Source organism: Tiliqua scincoides, chromosome 1, assembly GCF_035046505.1.
Source record: "Tiliqua scincoides isolate rTilSci1 chromosome 1, rTilSci1.hap2, whole genome shotgun sequence".
NCBI classification, from domain to species: Eukaryota; Metazoa; Chordata; class Lepidosauria; order Squamata; family Scincidae; genus Tiliqua; species Tiliqua scincoides.
In genome coordinates, this window is record NC_089821.1 from 240,562,277 (window position 1) to 240,577,646 (window position 15,370).

The 15,370-nt window shown below is 44.0% G+C and overlaps 1 protein-coding gene across 1 annotated transcript in view; it reads right to left on the reverse strand.

Moving 5' to 3' along the window:
• Nucleotides 1–15,370, reverse strand: part of MDGA1 (MAM domain containing glycosylphosphatidylinositol anchor 1) — a 284,044-nt gene that overhangs the window by 53,575 nt on the left and 215,099 nt on the right. Inside the window, exons 11-12 of the mRNA XM_066611613.1 lie at nt 8,164–8,341; nt 7,038–7,061 (exon numbers count right to left, since the gene is read on the reverse strand). Coding sequence (XP_066467710.1) covers nt 7,038–7,061; nt 8,164–8,341 — 202 coding nt within the window. The remainder of the gene's footprint in view (nt 1–7,037; nt 7,062–8,163; nt 8,342–15,370) is intronic.

Consider the following 15,370-nt stretch of genomic DNA (forward strand, 5'->3'; position numbering starts at 1 on the left):
CAATATAGTTAGTGCCTCACTTTGTGAGTGTGTGTGGGGGACGAGGGGGAGTGTGAGAATTGACTCTAAGAATCTCCAGTTTCCCAAGTTTCCCTCCTCTTCTACTCAGGAACATCCATCTTCTGTCCTAAGCTCTTGGTCCCTCTGGGTAGACAAATTGATTTTTGTAAGATGCTCACATACCTCCTGCCATCCCATTCATCCAGTTTTCCCTCTCCCCCACCTTCCCTTCCCTAAGATGCTGTAGCATTATCTTAACATTTGAAACCTTACCAGTTTATTGCAAGTTAATATTTTCTTTCTCCTTCCTTACAATTATTCCCCCTCCAAATGGTTGGCAACCTTCAGTCTCGAAAGACTAAGGTATAAGCCTACAGCACCTGCTATTCCCAAACGGTCTCTCATCCAAGTACTGACCAGGCCTGACCCTGCTTAGCTTCCAAGATCAGACAAGATCAGGCAATAAATAGAAGAAACTGATGCACAGAGCAATTGAAACCTCCTCAGTTTCTTCTCTGCCTCCTTTACCTTCAGTTCTGAAAACTGAAAGGCAGAGAATAGATTCCACAGTAGGCTCTGTAAAGTAAGGAACGTATCCAGTTTCCAGCCCGGAACTAAGCAGAGTCCTAACTGTACTTATCCAGAGATGCTCAGTGCCAGATAGAGAGTTTATAGCAGCTCAGTGACCAGGGCTGAAGTGTTGCCCTGATGGAGCTCTGTGGAGTGCTGGAGCATGAAGGGCCCCCATGGAGACTCAGCTGGCGAGCTCCTGTAAGTGAATGCAGCCAAAGGGAGCTTGGCTGGCCACTTAACTGCTAATTAACCCTGACTAAGTGCTCTCTACACAGCCGTCCATTCATTTCTAATTAGCATCCTAATCCAAATTAGCTGCAGACGTTTGTAATGCTGAGTGCTGGGGACTGCCCAGCATCTGGAACTGGAGGAGGATATGCCTTCAAGAGTTCTGAGACTTGGGGAATCGAAATAAAAGTCTCTATGGTTCATTATTCAATCTTGGATCCAGATCTGAGAGGCGGGACAACAGCTGCTCAGCAGCCCTTCCAAGGAGGGATCTGTATGAGATGGCTGAGCTCCTGCTCTAGTATCGTTGCTCAAGACACACAGAGAATGGCAGAAGAGGCCAGTACATGAGGGTCTGCTTGCTCCGCTGATTTGACAGCTCCAAGTGTATCACAACTCCAGGTCACGACACCAATGATGGGGTAAGATGGATTTGAAGGCCACCTAAATTTAACCTCATTCTTGCACCTCAGGGCACATAAACTAACCCACACAAGGAAGGAAGGAGCTACGGCCATGAAGTAGAGTTTGGGACCGTAATCATGTGTCGTTGTTAAAACAATAAACTATATTATCAATGGAGTATGTTTGGCATTGCCAGATTGTAGCATGAGCCTACACCACACACTAAGCCCCCTAGTATGCATAGAAAAAAATTGTGCTCCACGCCCACCTTCCAATACTGGACCAGGAACAGTGGCCACAACACTGAATAGACAGCTGGTTCTTTCAGTTCTTTCTACACAAACTCCCTTTAGTGCTGCTGAAGTACTGCTGCTCCACATTGTGCTGAAGTACAATTATAAATCTGGTTCCACGCGACACTTAACACAATGATATATTTCCTATTACATCTACACAATGCCTGCTCCCTGGACAACACTGTAAGTCAGTTTACTCTGAAGTAAATCCTATTTCATTGGATGGAGCTGGCTCTCTGGAGTATGTTTAGGACTGCTGCCTTCACTCAGCAGAAACCCTCCCTAGTTGTTATGGTTTAAAATGGATCCCATAGGACAGCTCCCAACATGATTAAAATTGACCTTGTAACAAAGAAAGTCTCCTGGCTTTCTTCTTACCATCAGAATTTGCTTGCTTTATACTTCCCAGTCCCATTGTTTCCACATTCTTTTGATGTATTTATTTCTACAACTGCAGAAATAAATACAGCCAGCAATAAACATGATTTAAACAAAAAAGACAAAAAACAAAAACACAAAAAACAACTCAGACAAAAGAAAAAAAAAAAACAACACCTGGAGAACTTAAATGACCACCGATGATTAGGGAATCAGTCAAACCAGGAATGGAATCTAACACTTTCCCAGAATTATGTTTAGTTTTGCTATGGCCTCTTGTAAAATTTCAAGGTACTTGAAAAGTAAGCACTTTCTCTCCCTCACCTCCCAATCTCTTGGGCCAGATGTTGCTGCATGACCCTAGTCAGTGACTAGCTCTGTACCCATTCCACGCGCATGCATGTACACCCTAATAACATGAAGCATTAACATCTTATTAACTGAAGAGAAAATGAATGGAGAAATAATTGTATTAAGTGATTCTCTGAGTCTGTAAATTAATCAACATTATGTGCCCCTGGATCAGACTGCCAGAAGCATTAATCATCTAATCTTTGCCTTTCATTCTAAAACACTGGACATTCAATGCCTGCAGTTTACTGGGGCAATTTTGCGTGACCGCTACCCTTCTAAGTCAGCTGCCCACCCCACCCCCAAATTCTGTCAGTTATGGAATTCAACACTGGCAGTCAGGGCAATAATCACAGAAACTTGGCATGCTGCTGAATGCAAAAGGATGGCATTTGAACTGAATTCCACAGCTTGCCCATGAAGTTGGTCTCTATCAATCCTGGCTACGTTTTGTTTTTTAAGCATATACAAGACAACAGAAAGGAAATCCTTCATAACGCCAGGATGACCAAAGAGATTAATTTCTTTCTTTCTAGGCATTTATATCCCACCTTTTGGTCCTAGAAAGCTTACCCCACCTAAAATAAAAGTTGGGTTATAATTATTAAAAATATAATAGTTTAGTTTCTAAACCAAGTGGTAGCTAGGTTGACACTTCTTGGACATCACAGCCACAGACCTAATCTCTGGCAGCAAAAGGCGCCTATATCTTTCCCCCATGGGTATGTGTGTGATTTTGAAAGAAAAAAAAATAGTCAGAAGAGAAAGGGACTGGGAGCCTCTTCTCCCTCCCATTCCTCTGCTCGAAACTCATGGCCTCCCAAAGCTATTTTTGTCAGGGGACACATATGAACACATGGAGCTGCTTGTACTGAGTCAAACTACTGTATTGCTCAGTATTTTGGGTGCTGCCTGGCAGTGACTTTCCAGGCTTTAGACAGGGGTCTTTCCCAGTCTTATTGTCTACTGCCTGATTGTGGTGGCAGACATTTGAAACATGACATATGTGATTGAAATTGCATCATACAAAGTCATCAAATGAAGTTGCAATTCTGAAAAGAAGAGAAACTGAAACGATATGAGAGACTTCGGCATATCCCAGAGAATGGTTTGAAGGCTTTAATTAATTCCATTATTACTACAACCACTCCTACAATTATACCTCCCACATAAAAGGACAGCTCACAACATTTAAAAAAAACAACCCCATATAAAACTGTGGCTGAGGTGGCTTAAGTCTGGGCATGTCCAACATCTGGATGAAAAAACATCTGGCAACAATGCCAATGTAAACTACCTCTGAGACAAATGCTGCAGGACTCAAATGTTACAAATACACAGCTAGTTGTGAGGGACATCACATTTTGGCAAACATCCTGTCTGCTTTCTAAGCCCAGAGAAGTTGAAATGTGCAAAGAGAAGGACCTTTGCCAAGTCAATTAAGAAAACGGAGCCTCTTTCCAAAAGAACAGTACACACATGTACGTACAAAAAGTTTCTCAGAATAAAAGACAGTTTTGATAGAGAGGGGGCTTCTAAACAGTTTCAAGGAAATGAATACAAAGAGGGGAATAATAATGCTAATTCTCAAAGGTCCCTTTGCCATGGTAAATGTGAATGTCCCTAGCTATAAGCCATCAAGGCAACTGGGCTATCAACAATAGAATTGGGCCAATGCTGTATCTATCAACAACAGAATCTCTATAATTTAGAATCAGTGTTTTTTTTTTTTTTCCTTTCTTTTGCTCTGCCATGGTATTTTAGGATGAGTTTTTTTCTTCTTGTTTGTATTTGCACAATAAAGATTTCACATTAAAAGCTTTTTTTAAAGACACTGTATGTTTTTCTATGTGGGCCAGAACTATTCTTGACAGAGAATTTGCACATGGAAATATTCTCACAGCATGTGGTACTTAAAAGCAGAGAGAGAAGTTCACCACTACCAGCAACCATCTTGTGACTCCAGTCTGTGCTCCCAGTTGGCCACATTCATACACTATTTTTGTTGCAGCTACAGTGCGGTGTTTTCTGAGAGAGGATCATTAGAATGTATGTTAAACTTCTTTTAAAATCCAAGTATCAGCAGGAAATAAGGAGGGTGAGAAGGCAGCACCAAGTGAGAGGCCAGCTCCACAGCAGAAGATGCTAATGACAAGTGTGGAGCATATCACATTCCTTATCCAACCCCAGTTTTTACTTCTCCTAATAAAGAGGTGTTAACTTTTCTACAGAGAAAGATTCTATGGTTGTGCTTATCATGTCTTCCTGAAATGGTCCTTAATAACCCTAACATCGCCGCAAATGCTTTGGATTTGGCATTTTGAAGTTAATGAAAGCTTACAGTTCAACAAAAACCAACAAGAACATTCTGAACAAAGTCAGTTCTTAACACCACGGAAACATGGGAAGCTGTCTATTCTGGGTCATACCATTAAGCCGTGTAATTCAATATTACTAACATAAGAACAGCCCCACCGGATCAGGCCATAGGCCCATCTAGTCCAGCTTCCTGTATCTCACAGCGGCCCTCCAAATGCCCCAGGGAGCACACCACATAACAAGAGACCTGCATCCTGGTGCCCTCCCGTGCATCTGGCATTCTGACATAGGCCATTTCTAAAATCAGGAGGTTGTACATACACATCATGGCTTGTAACCCATAATGGATTTTTCCTCCAGAAACTTGTCCAATTCCCTTTTAAAGGCATCCAGGCCAGACCCATCACCACATCCTGTGGCAAGGAGTTCCACAGACCAACCACACGCTGAGTAAAGAAATATTTTCTTTTGTCTGTTCTAACTCTCCCAACACTCAATTTTGGTGGATGTCCCCTGGTTCTGGTGTTATGTGAGAGTGTAAAGAGCATCGCCCTATCCACTCTGTCCTTCCCGTGCATAATTTTGTATGTCTCAATCATTTCCCCCCTCAGGTGCCTCTTTTCTACGCTGAAGAGTCCCAAAAGCCGTAGCCTTTCCTCATAAGGAAGGTGCCCCAGCCCCGTAATCATCTTAGTCACTCTCTTTTGCACCTTTTCCATTTCCACTATGTTTTTTTTGAGATGCGGCGACCAGAACTGGACACAATACTCCAGGTGTGGCCTTACCATCGATTTGTACAACGGCAGTACTGGCAGTATCTTTCCAGTTTGAGACAGGGGTCTTTCTCAGCATGACTTAGCAATGTTGGGGCCCAATTGTAGGAGTTCCATGAAGAACTTGGCTTTGATTTAATGGTGGATAAGTCTTTCAACACCTGTTGTTCATCATAGTTAAAAATGGAGCCTTCTGGAGGCAGTCTATAAGACAAACACGTTTGGGTAGATATCTTCATCATTCCTGACTTGCAAGATTTTCAAAGTTTTGGGGTTTACCTGCTCTGGCAGGCGTCTGTCGGCAGACCTGCAGTGCGCACTGGTAGAGCTTACTTTGCTATAGCTGTAAAGCTGCCACTGCTGGTACAATGTTAGTTAAGCTGGAAGGGGAAGGAGTTAGGATTGGGCTGTAAATGACTGAAAGTAATTCTGAAATATCTTTCCATGAAATTATCTTGGCTATGTTTAAACCTAATTGTTAAAATTCATTCAGTGGGATTGCTTTATAGGAAACTAGTACTTTATTGTTTTCCATTTGATATTGCTATCTACCTCTTTTTTCTTTTCTGCTGCCCAAATAACCAAGGAACAGAATTAATATCTCACTTGTGTGCACTGGAGCAGGACTTTGGCTCAAATTTAGATACATGCTATCCTTCTCTTATGTTCACAGACTCTTCAGAAATTCCATGGTGTACTGGGTTAGCTCATGAATCAGATGGTTCATCAGAAGCACAGAATGGCTTGGTCTCCACTGATTTCCTATTATTTTGACGTACAATTCAAGGCATAATACTGCTCTGAACATAAACCTTAAATAGTTGAGACACTCCATGTCACAAAGATACCATCCTCTTCCCTATGACCTCCAGAGTCAGCTGATCCCGTTATTAACCATGCTTCAGACACTGCTGGCCATCTAGGAAGTTTTTTTCTTTCACAAAACTGCCAAACACATACATCTTTTATAGAAAATGTAAAGCATTAAAAAAGAAAAGATAGAAGCCATTTAGTAGTTAGGGATGAATTATTTTAGCTGAGTATTTTAATGTTTATTTTAGCTATGCATTTCAGGAATGTTTAGTGTGTGGTAAAGTTTTTTTTGTTTTTTTTTTACAGATACCTTTTGGATTATTAAATATCTTACACCTAAGGGGCAGATTGACGGCCCAAACCTAACCAGTGCGTGCCGGCTTGCTACCAGCGCTCACTATTGCAAACGTGCCATAAGGTACATTTGCGGGCCCCTGTGCTGGTGCAGCAGCAGTGTTAGCCCAGTGCTGGTTGGCACTTGGCTAGTGCCGGTGGAGCACTGGAGCTCTGCCATTCAGCAGTCGTGTGGACCGCTGGGCAGCGGAAAGGTAGGTTGGGGCATGGTGGGAGGTGGGGAGGTGTTCTGGGGCAGATGGAGGCGAAGCGTGGGTGGAGAGGGTGGGGAGAAGGCGTGCTGGGGAGGGAGTGGGGCAGGAGGGAGGCGGGACCAGTTGAACTTTGCTCCACTGGATCCTCAGCCTTTGTGTTGGGCTGTCCGCCCAATATGGAGGCTCTAAATTCTATGCCGACCTTTGGGTCGTCCTAGAACTGAGTAGCCCCATTGCAGCGGCAGCCATTTTTGGCGCTGCTGCAGCCCTGCATGCAGGGCAACTCAGTATTAGGCTGTGAATTAGTTATACAAAAACGTACATAAGTGAGGAATGGAGCCTTAGCTACTTACCTAATGGGTTGGGGTAGCTGATTGCTGGGAAAGGAAACAGAAAAAAAGAGTTTTTAGAATATCATTCAGTTTAAATGAATGCTCGTAAAGACACTATGTGAAAGGATGTCAGACCTTTCCCCAGGACACCCAATTTCACCTTATGTCTTTTGGAACCCTGCCACCCCTGGATTTGAATTTGGAATGTTGCCCACAGACTTGCAATTCAGGTTATTAAACAGCAATAAAAAGAATCAATACTCTGATCAGAAGTTCCTTCAGGAAAGAGAGAGGTGAGTTTAAAATAATCAGCTCATTTATTCATGGAATCTAATAGGAACTGAGTGAATGGAGGCCAGAGACTGGAAAGGGAAAACTGGCAGCTTGCTATCATGTTATAATCCTAACTAAATCCTGATGCAGCTGTGTCAATGGAGTGCACACTATATCTTGCGAGGAGGGGAGCAGTCTAGATGCAACCTCAAGGTAAGGGAACTTTTATTCTCTTATCCCAGAGCAAGCCTCCACTGCCCCAATGGATCTATGCCAGCTATTTCGCTGGTGCAAGTCTGAGAAGAGTAAGGGAGAGGGATTGGGGTTAGGATCCGGCACACACTGGTGCTGCCGGAATCCACCCCATTCCACCTCCCACCTGCCCCCTCTCCACCCTGAAATTCTTCTATTCCTCCCCCTCCCCACCCCACCTTACCTTTGCTGCCAGAGGTAGCCAACAGTGGCAGAACTGTGTTAAGCACAACAGAACTGGGCTAAGTGCAACTAAGACTGGGCTGTAAATCCCAGATGAAATGGAATTTGAGGAGACAACTGAATTTAATTTTAATTTGGCTTCCTACGGTGAAAAGTGTTTATGGATCCTTAGAGAATCTGAGGCCAGGAATCTGATGCAATCCCACCAATTTTGTGAGGAGTACCAAAACATACAGAGAAATATGGGAGGTTTCATTTCAAGACTTGATTCATGTCAAGAAAGTGGAAACTCTTGTGTGAACGGAAAAGGGTTTGATGCGTATGTGGAACAGAAGTAGAGGTTCTCTACCATCTTCTGACATGTGGAGTTGTGTATTCAGTGTAAACAAGAAAGGGCCCCAATCACTTTCTCAGGTAATGCAGAGAAGGAGACACTCACGTTCTCTATAGTGGATGATACGAGTAGCCGCATCTCCAGTCCCAAAGCGGGTTATGGGAGTCAGGCGAACCTCATAGCTCTGAGGCACCTTCAGATCAGTCAGGAGGTGTTCCTGCAGCATGCCCTTCTCCATCTTCCGCACAGGAATGGATTTGGGAGGCAAATCCCTGTGATTCAGCTGCACAGACAAAAATCAGGACTTGGTTAGACAAAGCAAATAGTTCTGCCATCTGAAAACTGAAGGACCTCTATAGGCTCTATAGGCTTTCTATTCCTGGAGCTTTTTTCATGTGTCCTTGCCAATCAGGATTGTTATCCATAGCAAGGCTGCAGGTAATCTGCATGTTAATATGCACATGGAGTAATGTTCAATCTCAAAATATGAAATGTGGAAATCTCAGAAGCTAAAAAGAGACAAGATGTTTCCAACATTCTGTCAAGTTAAGATTTAAAATGTGGAATGCTAAAGACTCAGGTTCAAAAATGGAATTAGGTTTAGCTTCCAGTGAACTCACCACCAGTGATCTGGTGAAGACCACGAGGTTACACAGGACATCGAAGTTTAGTCCTTGTGGTTATATGCTACCTCCAGGATCAGATGCAGTTTGCCACTGTATACCGGTTGCAGGGGAGTAATTCGAGGGGGTAGGAGAGGGGGTAGGCCTTATGTCCTGCTTGTGAGGTTCCCAGAGGGAACTAGTGGGCCACTGGTGCAAATAGGATGCTGGACTAGATGGGCCTTTGACTTTATCCAACAGGCTTTTTCTTATGTTCTTAGGAACAGAATTTGGGAATGTTGAACTTGGTGTAGCAGGGCCAGTTCATACATTGCACAGCAAGAAAACTTAGTTTTCCACCAAGGGCAAACTACATTCAGCAGGGTACTACAGCCAATCCTGGTCTTTAACAAGGTATGGATCATTCCATGTCAAGTGGTCTAGGGCTCCCTGCGTGACCATCACGGATTTTAATGAAATTTTGTGTGTAGAGTCCCACATGTCTCAAAGGAACTTTGGTAAAGTTTTAGGTTTGCCGGTGGAATACTTGTGGAGATATAGCCATTTGTTTGACCCCATACTGCGACGATGTTCAGTACGATCGTGAGATTTTGACAACTTTGAGTCATAGTATCTCCCCTGCTGTTTTTTTCAAAACAAATGAAACTTGGCTACTTTATACAACTTTTTGCGCTCTATTTAATGAAACTAATAACAATTTTTGTTGAGCGTGTCCAAAGTGGTTAAAATTGCAGCAAAATTGGCCAAAAAAATCAGTGCTCCAAAAAAATCCAAAGTTTAATGTTGAATAGCTCCAGCAATAATTAAGTAATAATTGTGAAATTTAGTGCATAATATCCCAAAATAACCTTGTTTTCAAATATGTAATTTCAGCCTCCTAGCTCTTTCCATTAGTTTACAAATTAAGTGTAAAATTGATGATTTTTGTAAAAAGGTCAAAAATAGGGTATGTTCAACCTGCTTTTACAAAAAAAGTACCTTCTAGAAATGCTTTTAAACTAATCTCATTAGAAAGAGCATGTTTCAACCCCCCCAGAAAAATGGGTTTGATTTTCTAACGCAGGCAAACAGTGACTGAAAAATAGGGACAAATTTGGGAGACACTGCCATAGCAACAGCCGATATTTCAACATGCAATTCTGTCATTTTTCAGGTCGTGCTGATTTTTTTAAACAATTTTTTATCCACATCATTATAACTATTCCACAGTGACATCGTCACTACCTGTTCAAGAACTTGAACTGGCAACCCCATAGTGGTCACGCCCGATAGCCGTGCATTACCAGCCACGTGTGGGTTTCTTCATCCAGGTTCCCAAGCCTGTAATTTGGTTTCTTTGTCAAAGTTCCAAAGCCCTGTGTGGGTAATCATTCCCAAGCCAATGATTAGGCTGCTTATCCTAGGTTCCAAGCCTAAACTGGGTATCTTATATGGTTCCCAAGCTGAAGTCTGCAGTTCAGTTTTAACCACTAACAATCTTTTACATTCTGTTGCATTTATGAGCCACTTTCTTCAACATAGTTTCTGGAAATTGATATATACAGGCAACATAGCAAACGGGAAACAGTTCAGATAATTTCAAACACAGAATGGAGGTACAAATTGGTACAAACTTTTAAAAAGTTACAAGAAGAAAGATGGCAAAAAAGCAGCAGCTGGTACCAGAGAGCATTACCAATTTGTACCAGTCGACTCAAACTTGGTTTCTGTCAGCAAAGTTTCAAATGACACAATAAATGTTGTCAAAATTTCTGAAAATTTTATTCTGTGTTTGAGATTATCTGAACTGTTTCCTGGTTGTTGTGTTGCCTGTATTTATGATGACAAATGGTGAATTGGCAATGTTGTTGAAGTCTCAGCTGAACAAAATGATGCAATGATAAAATTTATGCATCGTCAAGGTCCTGCTCCTTCGTTCTATTGGTCAGAAAGGCAAGACGTTTGTTGGGTTCCAGAGCAACACCTTATTTGTATGCTCCTTGCTCCTTCAGTTACATTGTCTGGCTGACAATATCAATTTCCAGAAACTGTGTTGTACATTAAACTTTGGATTTTTTTGGAGCACTGATTTTTTTGGCCAATTTTGCTGTAATTTTAACCACTTTGGACAAGCTCAACAAAAATTGTTATTAGTTTCATTAAATAGAGCGCAAAAAGTTGTATAAAGTAGCCAAGTTTCATTTGTTTTGAAAAAAACAGCAGGGGAGATACAATGACTCAAAGTTGTCAAAATCTCACATCGTACTGAGCATTGTCGCAGTATGGGGTCAAACAAATGGCTATATCTCCACAAGTATTCCACCGGCGAACCTAAAACTTTACCAAAGTTCCTTTGAGACATGTGGGACTCTACACACAAAATTTCATTAAAATCCGTGATGGTCGCACAGGGCACTTTTCAAAAACTAAATCATTTGACATGGAATGACCCATATGTTTTCAAATACGCTGTTTGTTACAGTAACACCTTACATGTACAGGTAGTATACGTAACAAAAACATAAGCAGGCCTAAGGTCTTAAGGCTAGGATTGGGCCAAAGCTATTAATTAAGTTTCAGTTTCAAGGGTGTAAAAAAAAAAGAGTTAAGTTCTTTTGCTCTGTTTCTGCTGGCTGCTTCAAAATCTGCTTGCTTAAGATTCCTCCAAAGCACTTGGCATGGTGACTCACAGGCTTCAAAACTGCTGGAACTAGCATTCCACGAGCGGTTCCTGCCTTAGGGTGATTGTGGAAAGCACTCTGCCAGGGTGTGAAGCTGCACACTTATGGAACAGAGGCCAGAGGAGAGGAGAGGCCAGAGAAGCCCCACACATGGCGGCTGATAGAGGAAGGCCCACCGACTCAGGCAGGTCAGTGAAGGAAGAAAAGAACAAGGTGAAATGGGGGGGGGAGGGTGGAGTGTGTGACAGAGGCAGGAACAGGTGACTCTCAGCACGGGCAACTTGTGATAGCAGCCAGCACACCCTCTTTATTTCCTCAGTTTAAGGACATTCATAGGAGACTATTGTTTGGCAGAGTAGGGCAGGCGGAGGGGTCAAAACTTCCTAACTCTGGTATGGAAACCGCTATTAACATTTAAAAAGCTAACACCTTTTCATGAGGTTCCAGCATCGAATCTGTTTGCAGCATGGTGCATGGTGAGCTAGTTCTCTAATTTCATTGAAACAAGCTGGTTAAACTCCCTGGTCTAGCTTCAGGCAGGTCTGAGGAAGCATGGCCTTCTCCTCTCCTCACCTACTTTCCTCTCCTGTTTTAAGCAAAGCTTCCCTTGGTCATATTGCTGATATCTAGAGCTGAGACAGCTTCTTCAGGACTGAGCTAAAGAGAATAATTATGTTTCTGAAATCTCACCAGGATCCATTTTTAACCAGTCATGCACCATCTGCAGATATGGACAATGGCTAGAAATACAGCTGGCAACCATACAGTTCAGCTACTCTGTTTCTCAAAAGTTCTTTCATGGTCTCCATCTAGCAAGAACATATCTCCCTACAAAAGGCAAAGCCCTCATATATACTGGCATGGACCACACTACTGGTTTCCTAGAAACAACATGAGGTCTGATAGCAGAATCAAGGTGAAGTCTTAGGGGAAAGGGCTGAACTATGGATTTTTTTAAATAGGGAGAAAGCTGTCCCAAGGTTAGAACAACTGTTCTATTTTTTATTGTGGCTGGTATGGTCATCTGTCTCATGGCCAATGCACAAACATGCTTTCAGACATGAAATGACTCCTATAACCACTGGTGTACCTGGGGGGGCAAGTGGGGCAATTGCCCCGGGCGCCAACCCTCCAGGGGCGCCTCAGAGCCTTGCCCCACCGCTGCCCCCACCCCCAACAGGAGGAGCGCCCAGGAGCACTGCGGAGAGGAGGCTTGCTGCCTCTCTGTCAGCGTCTGGGCGCCGACTGAGCTGCCCCTCCCCTCCTCCTTTATAAGAGGATAGGAGACAGGCGCCCTAGAGAGGCACTTACGCTCTAGGGCGCCCATCTCATCTCCTCTTATAAAGGAGGAGGGAAGAGGGGGGGTGGTCCAGTTGGTGCCGAGTCGCTGCCTTGGAGGCAGCGTCCTGCTGCCTCCCAAGAGCGCTCCTGGGTGCCCCTGTTCTGCCTCTGAGGGCGTCTCTCAGGGATGGAGCGGAAGCGGCACGCGCCCCATCCAATTTCAGAGGGAATGCGTGCCGCTTTCCAGCCGGGTCACCCTGCTCCGCCACTGAGGGTGTCCCTCAGGGGCGGAAGCGACATGCGCCCCCTTCGACTTCAGAGGGGATGCGCACCACTTCCCGGTCGGGTCATCCTGCTCTGCCTCTGAGGGCGTCCCTCAGGGGTGGAGCGGAAGCGGTGCATGCCCCCTCCAATGTTGAAGGGGACGCACGCCACTTCCCGGCCCCCACGGAGCCTTCCGCGCAGCTTACAAGCTGTGCGGTGGTCTCCACTGCAGCAGTCTGAGGCCGTTGGGAGCAGCCCCAGACCGCTGCCATGGAGACCCCTGCGGCGCGGAAGGCTCCGTGGGGGCCTCGGCTGCCTCCTCTGTTCCCCCTTGTTTTCAAAGGGGGAACGGAGGAGGCAGCTGCGCGGAAGTAATTGCTTCCTAGTTTTGGAGTTAAAAGAAGACACCTTCAATAGCCAGAAGTTGCCAAGTCATTTTATGTGGTAGTATTTAAGAAAAATAATCAGCTATTTAGGGAGGGATGCAGGCTGTTTGAAGTTGAAAGACTTTCAGCCTTCAATCTTCTCACCCTATAGTAAGGATGTGGCTTTATATCCAGAGCCCTATTATATAATCAGTCTTGGCACTTTTACCCACTGAGATCACTTTCAATGGGTCCTAAAGCCCTGGGGTTTTTCCAAAACCTGCCCAGGATACATTTTCCCAATACACTAGTGCTGTCTAAGCCCTGAGGCCTGAAGCTGTAATGCTGTAGGATACCTACTGGTAGGAGATCAGAGGAATAAGAACAAACAATGTATGCAATTAAAAAAAAATAGGAGTAAGGACAGGAATCATTCTCGGATTGTTCTGAGGCTGCTGTTTAATCTACAAGGACTCAGGACGTCCTCAGCAACATTAGCAATGACCCAGTGGGTAAGACATCAGCGATTAAAGTTTGGCTCCCGCTCTAGGGGCCCAAAATACATTTCTTCCTCATGATTGATAGTAGTGGCTCTGAACAGAGACAACAATGCTGAATGTCTCAATTTGGGAGATTTTTCTTCATACAGGCCCCATGACACCTTCGATGATTTCGCCCTCCCCTTACGTGCTCCGATTGAAACGCCCTCCCTGCTCACACCAACCCAGCGCTGTGGTCCAATATTAACTCTGGTACGGGGGTTAATAATAAAACACACACAGGCAACAAGGCTAGGGACAATGTAGGCTACTGCCTTATTAGGGATTCTGAATCCTCAGTGGAGGAGCTTGTGCAGGACAGGAATGAGCTCATTCATCACTGGGTGCAGTAGCTGCCAATGGGACCAGAACAGAAATGCAGTAGCTCTCGGTCTCATCTCTTTGCCTTCACCTCCTTCCATTTCAAATAATGAGCGCAGGGGGGGAAATGTACAGTTTCTTTCATCCGGCAGTGGCCTGCTGCAGACTTCACACATGCAAAGGGAGAAATCAGGCACCAGAATGCATTGATGCATATCTGTGAAGACTGCAAGCCCTCTACAACCTGAGCAGTCACCCCCCGCGCCCCAGTACAGATGGCCTCAAGTGAAAGGAGCAGGAAAGATTAGCACACCCCACTCCATCAAGCTCACAGCTACACCCTCCAAGGCCTGTGGCTGAAGTTCTCACTCTCCTTAGCCAGCTCCAAAAATAGCATGTATTGGTAATGCCACAACTCTGCACCACTCACCACACAGCCAAAACTCCTGCAATTTTGATTGCAATTTTTTTATTCCTGTTTCACAGACATGGAACTGAGGAGAAGAACTCAGTTGAGTTCTGAACTCTGAATCCTGGGAACATACCACTGCAGGGGAAAATCCCATCTTTCTCAAACTTACCACTTACAAAACATTTGAAGGTTTGCTTTATTTTCAAATGTAGAAAACTAGCCCGCCCAGCCACATCCAGGTCAACTTCTCATCCCAGGAAAAGCTATCCAGGAAGCCAATTCCAGAGTAACTCATCTACTCTATGTCCTTCCTTTCCCACAACCTTCAGATAGTGATTTCATGACTACTGACTGCATTTTGCATCAGAAGTGCAGAAGATATAGGGAAAGATGGACAGAGAGCAAATAAATAATGGGAAAGAGTTTGATGACTAAAGAACCATACGTACATGCTGGACTTCAAGAAAGAGTACATTGGAAGAGCAAAAGAGGAAAAAAGGATCTGCTAAATGTCAGCAGAATCCAATCTTGCACGGAAAATAGCAAGAGATTTTCTAGTTAGGCAGGTAAGAAGGCACAAAAAGAGGCCTTGTGGGGTGATTGTTTACCAGGGATGAAAAGGAGATTAAAGACTCTTAAGGTATGGCACAAACTGTAATGACTTCGCCTCTCTTGGCTTTTAGTGGAGAGTGCATGCAATATCGAAGAGCTATAGGACTGTGCTAAGATGGAGATGAGGTAGGGAAGTCAGTGTGACCGGATCTTCTGGCATGTTTTACTTTGGATAATAAGAACTATCAGTGGGCTACACAATTTGGATCATGGCCACAGTAATTGGGGAAGTTTT